The sequence below is a fragment of the Sitophilus oryzae genome, unplaced genomic scaffold (genome assembly GCF_002938485.1).
Source record: "Sitophilus oryzae breed Bouriz unplaced genomic scaffold, Soryzae_2.0 scaffold_177_pilon_pilon, whole genome shotgun sequence".
In the NCBI taxonomy this organism is placed as follows: domain Eukaryota; kingdom Metazoa; phylum Arthropoda; class Insecta; order Coleoptera; family Curculionidae; genus Sitophilus; species Sitophilus oryzae.
Genome location: NW_022146479.1, coordinates 571673 through 590246, shown reverse-complemented (window position 1 = coordinate 590246; position 18574 = coordinate 571673). Strand labels below are relative to the sequence as shown.

The 18574-nt window shown below is 36.5% G+C and overlaps 2 protein-coding genes across 11 annotated transcripts in view; one reads left to right on the top strand and one right to left on the bottom strand.

The window, feature by feature from the left end:
- The window catches only part of LOC115882274 (ankyrin repeat and KH domain-containing protein mask), a 105716-nt gene extending 93737 nt beyond the window's left edge, over positions 1-11979 (top strand). For 9 of the 10 annotated variants that reach the window (XM_030900232.1, XM_030900224.1, XM_030900228.1 and 6 more), the window contains 4 exons: positions 834-4753; positions 7037-7057; positions 7927-8085; positions 10734-11979. In XM_030900232.1, coding sequence (XP_030756092.1) covers positions 834-4753; positions 7037-7057; positions 7927-8085; positions 10734-10754 — 4121 coding nt within the window. In that variant the 3' untranslated portion in view covers positions 10755-11979. The remainder of the gene's footprint in view (positions 1-833; positions 4754-7036; positions 7058-7926; positions 8086-10733) is intronic. The other variant, XM_030900226.1, reaches the window with a different exon arrangement.
- A 2724-nt stretch (positions 11980-14703) lies between these two features.
- On the bottom strand, positions 14704-16093 carry LOC115882146 (mediator of RNA polymerase II transcription subunit 4). Its single transcript, XM_030900013.1, has 5 exons — positions 15916-16093; positions 15735-15864; positions 15476-15678; positions 15238-15422; positions 14704-15186 (listed from the first exon to the last, which is right to left on the bottom strand). Exons 1-5 carry the CDS (start codon positions 15981-15983, stop codon positions 15014-15016), a joined length of 759 nt encoding a protein of 252 aa, XP_030755873.1. The 5' UTR covers positions 15984-16093; the 3' UTR covers positions 14704-15013.
- Positions 16094-18574: the final 2481 nt, after the last annotated feature.

Here is an 18574-nt window from a genome sequence, read left to right as displayed (position 1 = left end):
ATGATAAAGTCGCAATTTTATGTTTTTGAAAACCCATTTTCGAAAATATTCGAAAAAAAATCTATTGTAATTAGGGTGACCAATCGGTCACCTCGGATTCGGGATCTCGTTTTGAAATCCCGGGATAACAACCTATAATCCCGGATTTGACTGTCAGTATGAGAAATTTAATATAAAGAAATACTTAATAAAAATGCAGCTACATATATACAGTATGTCCCCGGATTGTCTTTACAAGAGGAAAAACTTTTTTATTGTCATTTTGAGAAAAATGTATTTTTCATAAAAAAATTTGTTTGTTCTAAAATGGGTAACTCCGTTTATACTTTTCCAAATTTCCATGCCTTTTTAGAGAAAATTATGAAAAACATGAAAATATGGTTGAATTGGTTGAAAAGTTCTAAAAATAAAAATGCGTTTCTGTGGTAATATAATTTCGTTTTCATGTTAATAGATGGATATTATTAATTTTGATTAACGTCATATTTTTGCTGTTGTATCACATTTTTCAATAACTACTATCACTTTTTCCTTAGCTTTGAACTAAATAAATTTTGTGCTTCTTTAACATTTTAAAACACCAAAAAATATAATGTTAATTAAAAACGATTTTACTTTTTCTTTCGAATATTTTTGGACATTTTTAATTTGCAAAAGGGTATTTTATTGGTCATAAAATTGAAAACATTGCCATAATTTGACCTTGTATCTCTTATGGCTTGCGAGATCCGAATGGTTACTCGAATTTGGAACACGTTGTATAGTCCAACTCAGCTATTTTTGTTAAAAAAAACTGTTATGTTTACGGACATTAATGAAACAATAATTTTTAGGTTTCACTCCTCTGATCTTGGCTGCCACGGCCGGTCACGAAAAAGTCGTCGATATTCTCTTAAACCACAACGCGGACATTGAGGCCCAATCCGAACGCACCAAGGATACGCCACTGAGTCTCGCTTGCAGCGGCGGCCGCTATGAAGTGGTCGAACTGTTGCTCAACCGTAACGCCAACAAGGAACATCGCAATGTGTCAGATTATACACCCTTAAGTTTGGCCGCCTCAGGTGGCTACGTCAACATTATTCGGCTACTTTTGAGCCACGGAGCCGAGATCAACTCTCGCACGGGTTCTAAACTGGGAATATCCCCGTTAATGTTGGCAGCCATGAACGGACACACCTCCGCCGTCAAGGTTCTTCTGGACATGGGAAGCGATATCAATGCTCAAATCGAGACGAATAGAAACACGGCGCTCACTTTGGCCTGTTTCCAAGGACGACACGAGGTGGTGGCGCTCCTTTTGGAAAGGAAAGCCAATGTGGAACATCGCGCCAAGACAGGATTGACGCCATTGATGGAAGCCGCTTCGGGAGGTTACGTCGACGTCGGAAAGGTTTTGGTCGACAAAAAGGCCGACGTTAACGCTACTCCGGTTCCCTCGTCGAGAGACACTGCCCTAACTATAGCTGCCGACAAAGGACACGCACAATTTGTCGAATTACTATTAGAAAAAAACGCAATGGTCGAGGTGAAGAACAAGAAAGGAAACTCTCCGCTCTGGCTGGCTGCTAACGGAGGACATTTGGCCGTTATTCAGATGCTGTACGACAAAAACGCCGATTTAGATTCTCAAGACAACCGCAAGGTGTCCTGTCTTATGGCGGCCTTCCGTAAAGGACACGTCAAAGTAGTAGAGTGGATGGTGGAACACGTGACTCAATTTCCCAGCGACCAGGAAATGATGCGATATATTGGAACCATAAGCGATAAAGAATTACTGGAGAAGTGTCACGAATGCGTCAAGCTTATCCGAGCTGCGAAAGAGACTCAAGCCGACCGCGCCAATAAAAACGCTTCTATATTATTGGAGGAGCTCGAGTCGGAGCGTACACAAGAAGAGATCAAACGAATTGCTGCCGCTAAAAGACGGGAGAAGAAGAAGCAGAGACGCTGGGAGAAAAAGGAACAACAGAAGAGACTGCAGGAGCAGAACAAGAAGAACGTCAACTACCGAAGGAAGTTGCAAAAGGTCGAGGAAAAAGCTGAAGTCGAGGAGGTTGCGCCCGAAGCGAATCCAGTTAACGGTAACGATAAGGAGGAGGGGGACAGCGGGATCGACGCGAACAGTCAAGGTAGTTGTTCCAGCAACGACATCAAAACTTCCAAGGAAAAACGCAAAAATAAAAAGAACAAGAAGACGAGCGTTAACGCAAAAAGAGAGGAGCTATTATCCGCGAAGCCAAAAGCGGGTTCGAGCAAATCGTCCGATGGGCTCGAAGCCAATGAAAGATCCGAACCTAGGGAAAAGGAAGTAAAGGAATCTAAAAGCGCATCTAAGAATAACATGCGAAAAAATGTATTTTTTGCGGAGAAACCCCCTAAGGCGCCTGTCCCGGAAGTGGTCATTAAATCGCCCGCGGACCGCGACGATTTTGAGGCTACTGGCAACGAGACCTACGTCGCCTCTAAGAACAGGAAAGAAGATTCTCATGCACCCTGTCAAAGTAGCAAAGGCGGAGGCAGTACCAGTCCTAAGCAAGCGACTAAACGCGAGGACGGTTGGAAAGAAGTCGTTCGTAAGTCCTCTGTTCAGACCGTATCCGAGTCGGGTGCCAAGAAAGTTTTGGTGCCGTTAAACGCTATCTCTAGGGTTATTGGCCGGGGTGGTAGTAATATAAATGCTATCAGACAGCATACTGGTGCGCTTATTGAAGTAGAAAAGCAAGGAAAAGGCCAGGGCGATCGCGCCATCACTATAAAGGGCGCCCCGGAAGCTACCCGGCAAGCGCACGCTTTAATCACTGCCCTTATCAAAGATCCCGACGTCGATATCGCGTCCATGTTATCTAAAACACCTAAGCCAGCCAGTGCCGCTACAACTCTATGGGACAAAACTCAGATAGCTACCAAGAAAAACGCCGGAAAACTAGCCTCGACTGTCCAAACTGCGGGACCAACTGTGACCTCCCACACCAAAGTGTCGACCGCCGCCGCCGCTCCGACTTCTACCGTGCGCTTTGCTTCCGCATCGTCCAAGTACAGATCGGCGCCGACTACAGCCACCACCAGGGTTACAGCCCCTCGTCTAGCTGCCCAGGTAGAGAAGAACGCTCAAGCCCAACAAAGCGCTGCTCGTCTCCCCGTCTCTTCAGCGACAGTTATTCGTTCGGTTCCTTCTAAGATCATTACTACGCTAGCGAGTCAGACATTCGCCGCCAAGCTGACGGAAACCGTAACTGCTAGCCAAGCCTTGTCTAGCAGTATCGGTCAGACTTCTGCCTCTGCAGGGTCTACCAAACTTAGATCCACACTAGTGACACCTTCTACGGCAGGAGCGGGACCAGTATCGCCGCAGCCGCCAATCGCAGCGCCCGCCAACACGCTAGGGTCGCCTGTTAAGAGTGCTAGACCACAACCTACGGGTTCGGCTCCACCTACCATGCAACATTTCCAAAGCACGTCGGCAGTCAAACCACAGCTCCCGCATTCGTCGGCTTTTGCCAGTAATTTGCAAACTAGCCACGCGTCGAGCAGTAACGAGAAAAACAGTTCTATGACGACGTCTGCCTCGTCGAACATTTTATCCTCGTCTGTTCAGACCTCTCATCAGCAGCAACAAGATGATATCACGTCGCACGCTCCTTTACCGGCTACCTCGGAATATACATTATTCTGTCCAGGAGATTACTGGAACCGACGCGAACAAGAACCTACAAAATTACCCAATTTTGCTTCTGTCGCTAGTAGCGGTTCGAGTCAGAATACAACACAGGTTAAGTTTATAGATCAAGAACCGCCGCCGCAAGTAGATATTACTAAAGCTCCTGGTTACCGAGGGGTGGCCGTTTGCTCACCAGTATCGTCCAAAACCAGCAGCAATAGCACTACGCCGCCCACCTTGTCAGCCGCTTCTTACCAAGGTTACCAGGAAGCGACCAAATCGCAGAACGCCCTACCGCCGATCGGTTCGCGACCTCAAGTATCGCAAAGCGGACCCGGCGATTTTATGCCTTTCATGGACTTCAACAAACCCGGAGCGACCCTGCCTAACTTGATGGGCCTGGGTACCAACGAAGCTCACCTCTTACAGAACACGTTCAACCCTATTCAAAGTCTGAACTTCTCGCAACCTCAACCGCCTGTTAACATACAACAGTCGGCGAGCATGTCTCGATTGAATCCCAAAGCGCCGGAATACTCCGGTTCCGCCTACAGTTCTATGCAGAACAAGAGCGGCATGTACAACGGGTTCCAGATTCAGATGCAGAACAACGTGTTCGCGTTAAAGGGCAACATGGACGCAGCCGCCAACACTTATCATCGGGGCATGAACAACGCCTCCCAGCAGAACAGGTCGTGGATACAGCAGGTGCCTTCGTTCACCCAGCAACAGAACGAGTTGATAAGTGGCCTGGCGGGAATGACGATCCAAAATTTGCAGGCCAAGGTATACGGAGAAGGTCTCGAAAACGGGGCTGAGTTGGCGGCCATGGTCAACAACTCGCCGAATATGTCGCCGAACCTGGCCGGTGGTCCGCCGCACGGTCTTCACGCCGACTCTGGCCATTTCGGCGGGATGGAGGAGCGCAAGCCTCAGCCGATCGGCACGGGCAGAGCGCGCAAGGCGTACCCGAGTCAGATGGACCAGAACTGGATGCTGAACGAGAAACAGGCCAATTGGGGCGGAAACGGACTCGAATTCAACATGAGGCCGCCGCCGATGTACCAAGAGGACACCGGCATTGATTTTTCGGTGAGTTGTAATATGCCGGCCTGGTCGTTCTAAATCCGTGGTCTGTATTTTAACGTAAGACAAAGGTAAAAAGTTTCGTTACAATATAACCAGTTGACAGGTGCACAAAAAATGCAGCGTTGCCATTTCCTAGGCATGATTTTAGATTCGGTTGGTAAAATATGTTAGGTATTAGAACTGTAGTAAAGTTATTTTAATTATTGGTATTTAACTACCTAATTCTTGCTGCTTTAATATCTGAAACACTTTTTTAACCAGTATCAAATATTTTAACGGATTGGCCAACTTTTTATCTCTCTTTAACACCTTTGATTTGCCATTAGGGTTTCTTCATTATTATCTTACACCTTTCAATCCAGAACACGGATTTAGGATGACCTGATATGTATACTCCAATAAACGAAATATGGCGTCTGGGTCAGAACATGTATATTTCCTAGATCATATACTTACGTGGATATCACTGTGGAAACTGTTGCAAACATATCAACGACTTCCATTTATCTTCTTTTTTGTTGTACATGCGGCACTTCTATTCTATCTATCCTTATCGAGGACCTATCGCCCCTGCTCCAAATTTGAACATTAATTTTAAAAATTTAATTTGTAAAATGCTTATTATATTTGAACAATAAATTGAATGTTTACTGTCACAAAAATTAAATTATATAAAAAAATACATTTAGCCACTCATTATACACTTTATATCCTTGGCTATATAAAAGCGGTCGATAAAAAAGTAATTATTACATTTTTTAAAATAAAAAAAAACAAGCCTAGTTACACAATGGAAATAAGATTTTAAGATAAGACATGATTATGACAATGAAAAGTTGGTTTCCAAAACAATTTATAATTTGTACTTTCTAAACCGTATAAAATTGTGATTATTTTGGAAATACGTGCAACTTTTAATGCGCATGCGCAAAGTAAGGTCCTCGAGAAAGACAAACCTATTGAACGTTTCATATGTACAATAAAGAAGGTTTGCAAATGGCATATCGTGATGTTGGAGACATATTTTTGAATGAAACTTATGGCGTTGATTTATCCACGTAAGTATATACATATGTATGATCTATAATATATTTACATATAAATGTATTTGGAATGAAACAGATTTCTACTTTTTTTCCAATCCTATAAACTTCGTAGATAAAGCTATATTATCAGCTAGTACACATCACTTTGTTTCTACGAATATGACATGCATTTTCGTACTGATCTCTTTCCAGAACATGGTTAACATATAATACCATCCTTCTCTCCATGTCAGCTATTTAAACTCGCGCAAAACGATATTGGGCATGAATGCTAACTTATAGCAGTTTACCATAGTGACAAATTTGCTAAAAATATGGACTATTAAAATTTTGATCAAGATTTATATTGATATGTGTATACAGGGTGGTTCGAACTGTATTCCGGAAACTTCGGCACCATATTCTGCAGATAAAAATAAGTAAAAAAGTCAAAAAAATATACATTTCCGTGATATTTTACGTAAAAAATGTCTCTTGGTAAAAATCGCTTCGAGCAACCCTCAAGATATTTAAAATGGAAATAGTCAATACATGTCATTGCCAAAAAATAAACACGTTGAGTACGTAGTTATTTGACTGAAATAATAAATTAGGAAGTTTTTATTTTTTAAATTCATAAATTTTCTGCGAAAAAATGTCGACAAAACAGTTTCTGTTGAACTTTTGGCACAAAAACATTTCAAATTTATGATTTCAGTCTAATAACTTTTAAGTTAACATGTTTAATTTATGTCAACGATGATAGGTATTGATAATTTCGATTCCAAATAACTTGAGAACAAGTACTCGTAGCGTATTTTTCCAGGAGACCTTTTTTACGTAGAAAACATCGTAAATGTATATTTTTTTACTTAGTCGTTTCATACAGGTACGGACGAAAAGTTATAGGTCTTCAAACCAGTTAAAAAATATGTAGGTGGCGCCATCTACAAGTAGGAGTCATATTGACATCAAAATCAAATTTCTCATGTCAAAAAACTGCCAGATACAAAGTGTCATCTAAATATTGCCGTTATTTCATAAATTATTTGGAAAAAATCGAAATAAAAATGAATTTTTTACACCCTGTATCTCTAAAAACTAAGCATTTTGGGACATACATTTATACGAACTTTTTTACTTATTTTTATCTGCAGAATATGCTGCTGAAGTTTCGGGAATACTGTTCGGACCACCCTGTATATTATTCTGAAAAATATTTTTCCTTATAATGCTAATTTGTGTTTTAAAAATGTTTTAGAATGCCACTTTGGAAACACAGGTAAGATAAATTGGCAACATAAAAATATATTTCCCATTGACAAGTTAAATAACTTTAATTAACCTCACTTTTTCTATACCCTTTGTCCAAGGTTACTATATTAAACAGGTTGTTTCGTAACTTTTGGACCAATAGGAGCGAAGCGGCAAACACAAGAATGCTACAGGACGTATAAAATCATAGATAAAGGAATAAAAAATAAGATGCAACGGATACAGAGAGATAAATGAGCAGTGCAATAAAGAAAACAAACATCAAACAACTGAAAACTATGGACGCCATACACAATGAATATCGATTCGGAAATGCACTGTCGGACCCTCGGCAGATTTTATCCCTTTATCTATGATCGGCAGCATTCTTGTGACGTAGTTAATGACGTTTGCGATAATGGCGGCTAATGGAGTTACGAGAAAACCGTTCTATTTAGTAACCGTGCCCTTTGTCGTCTTTTCGTCGCGTATTCAGTAAGTAATTAATATAAGAACGCTTTGTTCACATTAGTATGCTTTCTAACTAAAATTAAAAAAAGACTGCAGTTTAAATTTATTTCTCAAAAATTACATATACACATAAGAAAGACTAAAGGTAGGTTTATATGCATCGTCCGTCGATCCGCCACACCAATCGTGTTGAGGGAATATCTGAAATGGGAATTTTTGAAATAAGCCAATAAAATTCCTTGAAATCAACGACGGAAGACGCAAGACATATGCATATAAACCCGCACTAACGATCGATCGAGTCAGTGTCAAAGACGGAGACGGCCAGAGAGTTATCTTTGAATTATGTAAAAATAGATGATTTAGTGATTGATTTGGAATCAATCACGGAAAGCATATTTGGTCAATATTTTGGATTGGTTTCAGCTGCAGAGACCGATGCAGATGGAAAACTACATGAATAACCCCGGCCCCTATTTCAACCACCAGCACCCGAATTTGAGACCGGACTTTATATCTGACATGCCAAAATTAGATTTGTCATGGGACAACGGTCGGCCCATACCCGAACTGCAAGATAAACATGTAAGTAGTTGATGACCAAGTCTGTCCAGCGAGTCTATACCGGGTGCGTCTCAAAAGTGGCACCTCTATAACTTTATTTTTTCAGATAAAAAATTTAGATTTGGTATGTTAATATATGACATAAATTAGGATTGATTGACGTATTCAATTGTTTTCTGTCACTTCCTGTTTCGCCGGAAATGACTACAACTTTTGATTTTTAAATGGTACCCTCGGTTTTTGTTGCTTTATTCGATAGAAAATGATACTCTGAATAGAATGACATATCATATGTCAACTTTGACATTTTCGCATGCGGTTTATTTGAAATTATAACATGCGGTTCATAACGATAATTTGACTCGAAATACCAAGTGTGTGGTATCAAATTATTCGTAAAAAAATGCTTTTTCCAAATATGCTAATGAACCATCCTCGTTCCATTTAAAAAAATTGAGATGTGATTAAAAATACGATTTCGACATCTTTTAACCAGCCAGGACAAGACACGAATAACATTAGACGATCAAATCTATTTTTCCAGGCTCCTTGATTAAAAATTAGTGTTTTTAACACAGCCATAGCACTCTAGATTGAAATTTAAATTGAATTTTGTTTTAAACAAAAATGTCAAAAGTATATACATATGATATGTCATTCTATTCAGAATGTCATTTTCTATCGAATGAAGTAAAAATAAGGGTGAGCCACTTTTGAGACGCACCCGGTATATAGGGTGATTCACGGCGATGGCACATTAGATGTTTGTTGAGAACCGGTGATAGAATTTTTTTGAAAATTTGTATTTTTACATAAAGGCACATGCTCCATCTTTATAAAATATTTTCAGCATTACAGTGTTGCCGCGTCGTTCGAAAAGTGGTAGCATATTTCTTATTTTAAATGGAACACCCAGTATGTTATTACATTTTTGGAAACTACTTTCATATCTCATAATTTTTCTATTATACTAACCTATATCTATTTCTAATAGTTTTTAAGATAAAAAATAAAACGTGTAAAATTGACAAAATCATGATCGTAAATAAGCATTGGTAAAATCATGAATTAAACATTTTTATAGTTGAAATTTGGGATATAAGTTAACGAAAGTCGATATATTCGATCTGTCTAAATAAACCAATTTGATATTACACAGAGAGAGAGCAAAAATATGATTTATTTCCGTTTGTTATAAAATTACTCAAATCTTTGTTATTTTAAATTATTCAACTCTATGAATATTATTGAAAAAATCTTCATAGGTATTTCATACGTGCGTCCTTATATAAAATAAAGTTTCTTGTATGCAACACACTGTATTTTATTTATAAAATTAAACGAAAATAATAATACATTTGAATAAACAATATTTGGCGATATAATTCCGGAAAAAGCCGAATCGCTCCGAAATTTTCAAAAGTTTTAGGTCGCGACCGTTGCAAGAATAGCGCCAAATAGTATTTACATTGTCCTTATGGGCACTTTCCAATCTAAACTTGTTTCATTTATCTATGGATTTAACCAAGGCTTATTCAAGACAATGGGCGCGTTCAGGGACGGTCAGCGGCTGAGTGGTAAATAGAGATCGAAGAAGTTAAAAGAAATAAAGAAAATTCAATAAAATTGAAGTCGAATTTTCTAAATACAACGAAATTAAAAAAAGTACTACTTTCTGAAAAAATCTAAATCAGCATAAATAACTTTTGATTGTAATTATACCATCTGATCGAAAAAAAATTGCGCCCAGTTGGTTTAGATATGACGATTCTCGTCTATATTCCCTATATAAGTTTACTTATAAAATAACAGCAATCTGCACATCCACATCACCCCTGACGTCGTTTTTTTTATTGGGGTATTTACACCTTCAGTAATTTTATTTGTACCATACCATCGAAAAGAAATGCGTAAAAGGTGACTTGGTCGAAGTGCCAGATCCTGTTATTTTAAGTGGTTTTGTTTAGGTGTATAGGTAAAATTATTTATAAACTGTTATTTTTTAGAAATTTAATGTTTAATACTGTATTGTCAAATAATATATTTTCAATTATTAAATGATCAGCCAGTAATAATTCTTTTTTCAAAATAATTTTTATTCTAAAGACAATAGACCGATTTGACGAAGACAATTTATTTATATTTCTCTCAAATTTTTATGGTAGACAGAGAGCGCATGAGACAGCTACTGTTTCTTGTTCTTTTTGCTGCTTTGTGCCGTTTAGGGAATATCGTAAGATGCTGGTCAGCGAAATTCTACGCTGAATGTCTGCGGCTGTGTTCCCTGAACGCGCCCAATATTTTTATCAATTTTACACATATTTTATTTCTTATCTCAAAAACTATTAGAGATTGGTATAGGTTAGTATAATAGAAAAATTTTGAGATATGGAAGTTACCGGTGTTTACCAATTAAAATAATAAAGATGTTACCCCTTTCAGTATGAAGCGGCAACACTTTAATGGTGAACATAATTTAGACAGATGGAGCAGGTGCCTTTATGTAAAAATCCAAATTTTCGAAAAAATCCTATCACCGGTTCTCCATAAACGTCTAACGTGCTATGGCCCTGAATCACCCTGTATATAGTTTCCCCGATCTCAGTGGTCACCCGACGTTTACCAATATTTATTTCTTGCCTAATCTAACCTTTTTGTTTTTGTTGCAGGGCTGGCAATGGAACAAGTAACCTATTATGAAAACTGAACCAGAAACTATAAGCGTCGATTTAAACTTAAGTCCAAAAGAAAATATGCGAAACTCAGCTTGTCTTTGTGATTTTTTGGAATACCGAGTTTTCACCGTAGAAAATGACTAGTTCTCTATAGTTACTTTTGATTTAATTTGTATCTTTTCATTTTGTTAATGGTATAAGGTGACGTCGAAGCCCGGTATACAGGCCGTCGACAAACGTAATACGAAATATATAGTCAAAAAAAAATTATAAAAAAATAATTAAAAAAACTATACGCAATTGATGTAAATAAAAAAACGTTCAGATTATTCCCTAGTATATTTGCATGTTTATTTTTTCGTTATTGGCCGACTTGATTGGATGTCTTTCGAACCGTAACACACGTCACATTGTTTGAGGTTATGTAAGGACGATATTTTCCAGAAAGTCATGAAAGTTGGGCTAAGGGACAGGTCCTGGTTTTTTCCTAATTATTTAGCTTAGTCCCCATATAATCTTAAACCACAGAGACCCGAAAAAATAAGCCGTAAAAATAAAACACTATAAAAAATATTCATTGAATTAATCACCTCCCGTACTCTCCTGCAAGAAAGCAAAATGCCAAGCAAGCCGACTAAGTATTCCGCTTATAGTAATCTATCGATGGATCTATTTCGAAGGAATAGGATTTTGACTGGAAAGCTTTAACTGGACAAAATTCAACTCGCGGTTAAGTTCACGATAAAGAAGGATATATACTCCATCGAAATTATTATTTTGATGTCTGTAAAGATTGTGGTATCACATCTAAAAAAAATAGTTCTATTTTTAACGAACATACACTATATAAGCATTTCGGTGGACCGGTAACCTAATTTTTCGTGCATAAAATACTGCATACGTTCAATTTTGTCTAGGAACAGGCCTCGTTATATTGGAGTTAGACATTTAAATGATATATACTAAACTATAATGATGTAAAACAGTAGTAGTTGCGCGTAAGTCGTACATATTGGTCCAGGGAATTTTTGGCATTAGGGACAAGTTACTATTACTTGTGATTGTTGTTCTCTAATCGAATATATTCTAATTTTTATTTCATTTTTCCTACCGAGAGGTGCCGCTGATGCACTCTTTTTGAGGGGGCCGCTGCTCCCTTGTTATACTGTAGGGTTATTATAATACGATTATGTAATATTTGCTTGTACATGAAGACTTAAATATATCTTTATGCACTGTGTACCTTCTTTTATTTTACAAAACCATTAAAGACTAAAGGTACATTCAGGCTGAGAGCGTCGCGTTGCGTTTGCGCCGCGTCCGCGTCGTCACGAAATGGTCCGCGTCGTCACGAAAATCAATTCCCTTAAATTAGACCGTCCAGGCAGAAAGCATCGCGTTCGCTGAGCGTTGTGTTCAATCTGTTTTTCCGCGAGATTTCTAGCGTTCAGTGGTTGTCATGACGTATGAGGACCAGCACGCAGAGGTGTTAAACGCCGAAATACAGTCAAGACCTGCACTGTGGAATGCAAAATTTACTCAATATAAAAATAGAAATCTGCGTGATCAACTAGTTGAAGAAATAACAACAATTTTAGGTATTTCTAGTAAGTTTTTTCACAGTACAAGTAAATATATGAGAGCTTTCGAAATCTCTTTGTATGGGTTTTGTATACACGCTAAAAGTATCACAATTGAAAAGGATCAATCAGGATGTTCTCTCAATTCAAAATATAAATGATGGAATTCTCCATGCAGATATTGTCTTCTGTTTATAGGGAGAATTCTTACTTTTTTGTCCATTCTTTTGAATGTAAAATATGGTGTTTCCAATAGTAACTTTAGACAAAATTAATGCTTCCTTTAAGCCATTTTATATATGACGCTGCGCTGACGCTCCCAGCTTGAACGACCGGACGCGACGCTAACGCTCGACGCTCTCTGCAGCCAATGTACCTTAAGAACTCTAATACTATTTTTCTATTTGTACCTTCTTTTGCGAGTTTTTTGCGCTTTTCCGAGTAATTTTCTTTACTACGGTTTCTTTATGGTATTTTTGGTTGAATATACCGTCTTGGCAACTCTTACTTTTGGTTCGGTATTTACACGTGTGGAAGTAAATCGCATAGACAGAGTAAGTGGAACAACGAGTAGCGACAGAAGCCGTCGGCTCTTTTGATGTTGTGGGACCAAATTTTCTTTCTCTCTCTTTGGACATGTTTGACAGATAGACTACCTATATAACTGGTCACTTATGAAGTGGTCCTATAAACATGGTATACACTGCTCATAATTTGAAGTGGAATTTATTATAAAGTTTTATACATACATTTTTTTTGTTTTGTGTAATCCCTATTTCTAAATATGAATGTATAAAATATCTTACAGCTAATAAATAATTAAAAAAATGATTCGTTGCCTGAGGCATACTTGAAATAGAGTATATAGAGATATTTGATAAATGGCAACAGGGGCAACTTCGCTTTTCATATGACAGATAGACTACCTATTTCGCGCAGCCGCAAAGAAAATTGAAAATCGGACTGTCGCTACTCGTCGGTTTACTTACTCTGGCATAGAGATCTTAAGTCGGAGTGATAGAAATGCGATGGTGTGCTGTTGCGGCGTTGCCACATTTCTCCGGTACGCCTTTCCCTATCAAGTAAAATAAAATCACGATCGCAAACCTCTTATTTTTAAGACTTTTTGAAAAGATAACTAGATAAAATCATTAGATATGTTTCTGAGCAACTGAAATGGAATTATAAGGATATCGTTAGGGTGTCCATATTTAACGAGAAAACATCAGTAATCGCAATAATTTACAAACTCAACTTTTTAACACATAACACGCGATAACTCAAAAAACAACTTTAGATATTGACACTTTTTTTTATTTTGGAGTTCGCATCTTTTACAAGATGTTTAAACGAGAAAAATTCGATAGGCTTGTTTTTTGCATTCAAAAATTTATAAAAAATCATTTACTTTTAGCGCATGTAATTTTCAGCGATCGTATAACTTTTTTATTTGTAAAGATTTTCACATACTGTCTGTTAAGAAAATATAGCAGAAATATTTTGAAAAAACTAGAATCATTAATTATTTCTAATGGATTTCGAGATATCGATTTTTGAATTCAGAGTTCTAATAGCGCGACCACTGTCGAACACCAACTCAATTCCACTAATTTTTACCAAAAGTGCAAGTGTCTCTAACTTGCACTTAAAAATTCAGAAGCTATAGGGAAAATTATAACGACTCGTTAATAAATAAACAAAAAGTATCATGATATACGTCCTTCTGTCGACCGCGACGAATCTGCTGTATCCCCTTCCACGTGTTTCTTAGCAATGTGCACAGATTTTCTGTTTATTTCATACATTTGGCAACGATTTTACTGTTCTCTCTTTGTTCAGTACATTATAAACGCATTATACTCTTTTAAATATGGAAATCTCGACCCAAGACTAACCTTTGTCAGCCCTTAGTAGAACTTGTGATTTATGTAAAGTATATAAATCTGGAAAGACAACTGTGCTAGAGACGACTTGAATGAGGGTGTATTGTATATCTTAGAAAGATACTTCAAAAATAGTCATTTCTGCAGCTTGTGGTCGTTTTCAGACAAAAAAAATATGAGAATGAAACGACGTTTCACTAGTAAGTAATAATATGCTACAAGTAGTAGAGTAGTCGCAGCCAAAGAAGAAGCGTTGTCAATGACGCGACTGCATAGTGACTGCCCCTTGCTTGCATATTAATAATTGTTAATATAATTGTACCGTCCGCGGTCATCGAGAACTAAAGGAACTACATTATCAAAGATCTTACAAATATGTCTGGTTTCTTCATTATATTTGTAACATTGGGTTCAAAATTAAACTATTTATGCTTGATAAAAAATATTTGTGTTGACTTAATAATTTATTTTATTAATTAAACATTCAACACAACAAAAACCTAACTTAGGAGGTAATTAAATATCAATACTGTGTGCCTCCAGAGAGCATAAAAAAATAACCACATTTATTTATAAATGTTCCAGTTTAATTAAAAATGTCCTGTTGTAATAAATATCTAATAAAAGTTACAATAAAAAAATATAAAACCATTAACAATTTGCTAAATATCGTTATGATTTCATATTTTTTATGCGCTAGATCTTACTGATATATGGCAGAAACTGGAACTTATTAATGTCAGATTCAATTAAGTACACTAAAAAATCAAAAATATACATATTTTAATCTCTTACTCCTACGCTTAATATGCTATTGAGAATCACTTGAAGAACTACTGCTCGAATCAGTAGACATAACTTCCACATCTTCATTCTCCTGTTTATGATTCCGCGTGTCCATCGGAACTGACCCTTGGCCAACACTAATATGCATCTCACCAGATGGATGCCAGGCAAATTGGTTCTGATTCGAAGCCGGAACTTCTAAAAACACGCGTTATGCAATTATATTTTCAAAAATAAAAATGTAATTACCGCCAGGATGTCCAGCACGGTGCAAGTCACTCATCGAATTTTGTTGTTGGAAAAGAGGCCCGTTCATTGGATCACTAGTTCTTCCCAAAAGTCCCAGTCTCATTTCAATATCTGTAGGATACGGTCTTCTTGGGTCGCCCTGTTGCCACGTTAAAGGGGCACAAATAGCATTTGAAGCACTAATCCTAGAGGTGATCTTGTCTGTATATTTTAATATAAAACAATTAAATTATTTTACCTATGAGCAAATTTAATGAGTTCTTCAGATGATACAGGTCTTTTCTTGGCCCTTGCAATGCTCTGCAACTTTTGATTTGCTTGATAAATAGCTGTTGAAAGAATTTGTTCAGCTTCTTTAAGCTGCTTCTGTAAATTGTTTATATCCTGGTCTTGTCTTTCAACTTCCGCTTTTAAAATATCCATCTTTTTATTAATTTGTCCCTATAATTGATTGACTTTAATACTAATAATTTATTACATAAAATAGTTCACGTTACTTGTTCTTTGGCAAGCTTTAATGTTTCTTTCAATTCGTTGTCTTTCGCTACTAGTAGCTCAGTGAGTTGGGCATATTCCTGACCGGATAGTTTATTTCCTTTTGGAGCTATAGCATTCTCAATGATTTCCCTAATAAATGCTCAAATTCAATATACAACAAGTACAAATAATACATCTTACTTTGCAATGAGCTCCATATCATCGATTATATATAACAGCTTTTCTTTTGTGCTTAACTGAGATGCCATTTCTAACAAAACTACAACACAATTTAATACAAAAATTGAAGATTTTAGTTAGAAAAATCTATAGTAAACAAAAAAGTTGTCAGAAAGTTTAATAACCTAATATTTTTGACGTTTGACGCTTGTGTCGCGTAGATAACTTTATCTCTGAATTGTACAGACAACTGTTTTACTCTGTTCCCTCTTTTAGATACAAGAGGGAGTAGAAGTAGCTTACTTTGAGATGTCTATTTGCTGCACTTGCTCATAGATATGATATGGAGCCATTACCAAAGTCATTACCTTATTTTTAGGTATTTTGTTGCGTATAGCGTATAGATAAGAATTTATCATGGAGGAATCAAAAGAGGAATAATATCCTTAGACAATGATGATATTATGTAGTAAGTTTGGTTTAGAAACATCGTGACATCTAGTTTTTGATAGCCGAAATAATAGGGTCTTCTGATAAAGTGCCCTCTTACGAATACATTAGAGAATTAAATTCTTAGGAATCTGTAATTGGCCTTGGCGCGAATTTGAAAATTACCGTTTAGATGACTTCATTACTACGTAATTACCTTCGAGGCGTACACAGGCTGTAATTTATCATAATATTTAACATTTACATGTAATTGTTATCACGAGGTGTACGTTATGCAATAGGTTGCACTATTAAGTAATAATAAAGAGAACTACAAGGACCTTGCTTTCTCTACGATGGCTATTTAGTTCAACAGAAGATATCTTTTGCGTTGCAACACGATGATTTATAGTATAAAGTGCGCTAAACAGTTTATAAGACCTTCGAACAATTTTAGTCGACTTTATGCTTTACTTGCATGTATGTTCGTTTGAATACGAATAAGTTCTGAGATCTACGAAAGTTCTATAGTAAATATTTATGGGCAAAATGTTGAACTTTTCTTTTTCTTTAGGGTTTTAGACTTAATTATATTAACGATAAATATCAAGAATGTTTGCTTTCGGAGCAAGGTAAATTTAAATTATGTAGTATCGTCATTGCAGAATATCCGCCGTTTGCCAGATGACTTCCAACGTAATAAAAAATGTATTTTCGTGTTGATGATGTAATATTTTTCGAAAAAAAAGTAAACAAGGTCGATAAGACCTACCTATAACAATAATTTAAATTGTCAATGAAAGTTTCGTTGTAATTGGTTTTTGCTGACCCAAAAAAGATCTTCTGGATTATAAAGTTTTTATAAGTAAAAATTACAAAATTTTGCTAAAGTCGGTCCTACACGATGCGTCCAACGTTGGCTCTAACGTTGGAACCAACATTTGGCACAGTTTTCGACAATGTTATACACACGTTATACAATACATAATTGGCAAGTGTGTCTCCTACACGATGTGGCAAATGTGTGTCCAACGTTGGAAGGTGTTTGCCACATCGTGTGGGACCGGCTTAATACAATAGTTTTATGATCTTTATATGAGATTATCAACAAAGTTGTTAAATAATATAATGATAGGTATAGAATAATAATTGAATGCAGATCTTTATGCCGATACAAACTTAAATGACATAAACATAGAGGGAGGAGGTTACATCGAGATTCCTCTCGAATATCATTCTATACAGGGTGAGTCTTAAAGTTGGTAGACTGGTAGACAGGGTTCGGAAAACTACATGTTTGGCACATTACTTGTAGTTAATGTAGTTTATGTAGAGGGTGTAGCTTATGTAACCTATGTATTTTACCTTCAAATATCAAAGGTTTGAGGTGAGGTTATAATAAGTTGAAGCTTTAAAAACACATAATGTATTTAATAAAACAGAAGAAATATGGTTTTAAATATAATATTTAAATCATATTATCCCTATTACACCTCATACAAAGAAAAATTATTCATAATATCAATACATAGTTTATTAACGTAGTTTTCATGTAGTTAATGAACGGGAAAAAACGTAGTTTTTGAAAAAAACTACACGTAGTTAATCAGGTAAATTACGTCTTAATTAACTACTTCCGAACCCTACTGGTAGATCCCGAAAAAAAACATATTTTCTCTGCACCATTTTCAAATAAGCCCAAAATAACCGAGTTATTTTACTTTGAAAATTAAAAAAATATGTTTCCTTAAATTTTGAGAACCATTAGATCTTCTCTGTTCTTTTTTCTTGTAAATTTAATCTACTACCAATGTTGCCAAATTATCAACAAATTATGTTTTTTAATGTATTTTCTTTTAATCAAAATATTTTAGAAAACAAAATAAATGAATTATAAATATATAAACAGTTATTATTTACATTAACAAAACTCACCTTCTTACCAACACTTAAGGGTCATAAATGGCCATTACAACCGCTTTCCCGTTCAAAATATTCTAATAAAGTTGCGATGTGTTTTTTACGGCTATTAAGCTATCTTGTACACTTCGCACTAAAATAGGTTCTAAAAAGAACAATCTTCGACTGCAAGGTCTGCTAGTAAACATTTTCAAGGTTAAAGTGTTACAACACTATTTAATTAAACCAAAAACTCGTAATACAAAATTAAAGTGTCAAAACGAATAAAAATATGTCATTAAATAAATAAATAAATGCGGCAAATTGACATTTTTTACAGCAGAGCTACCAC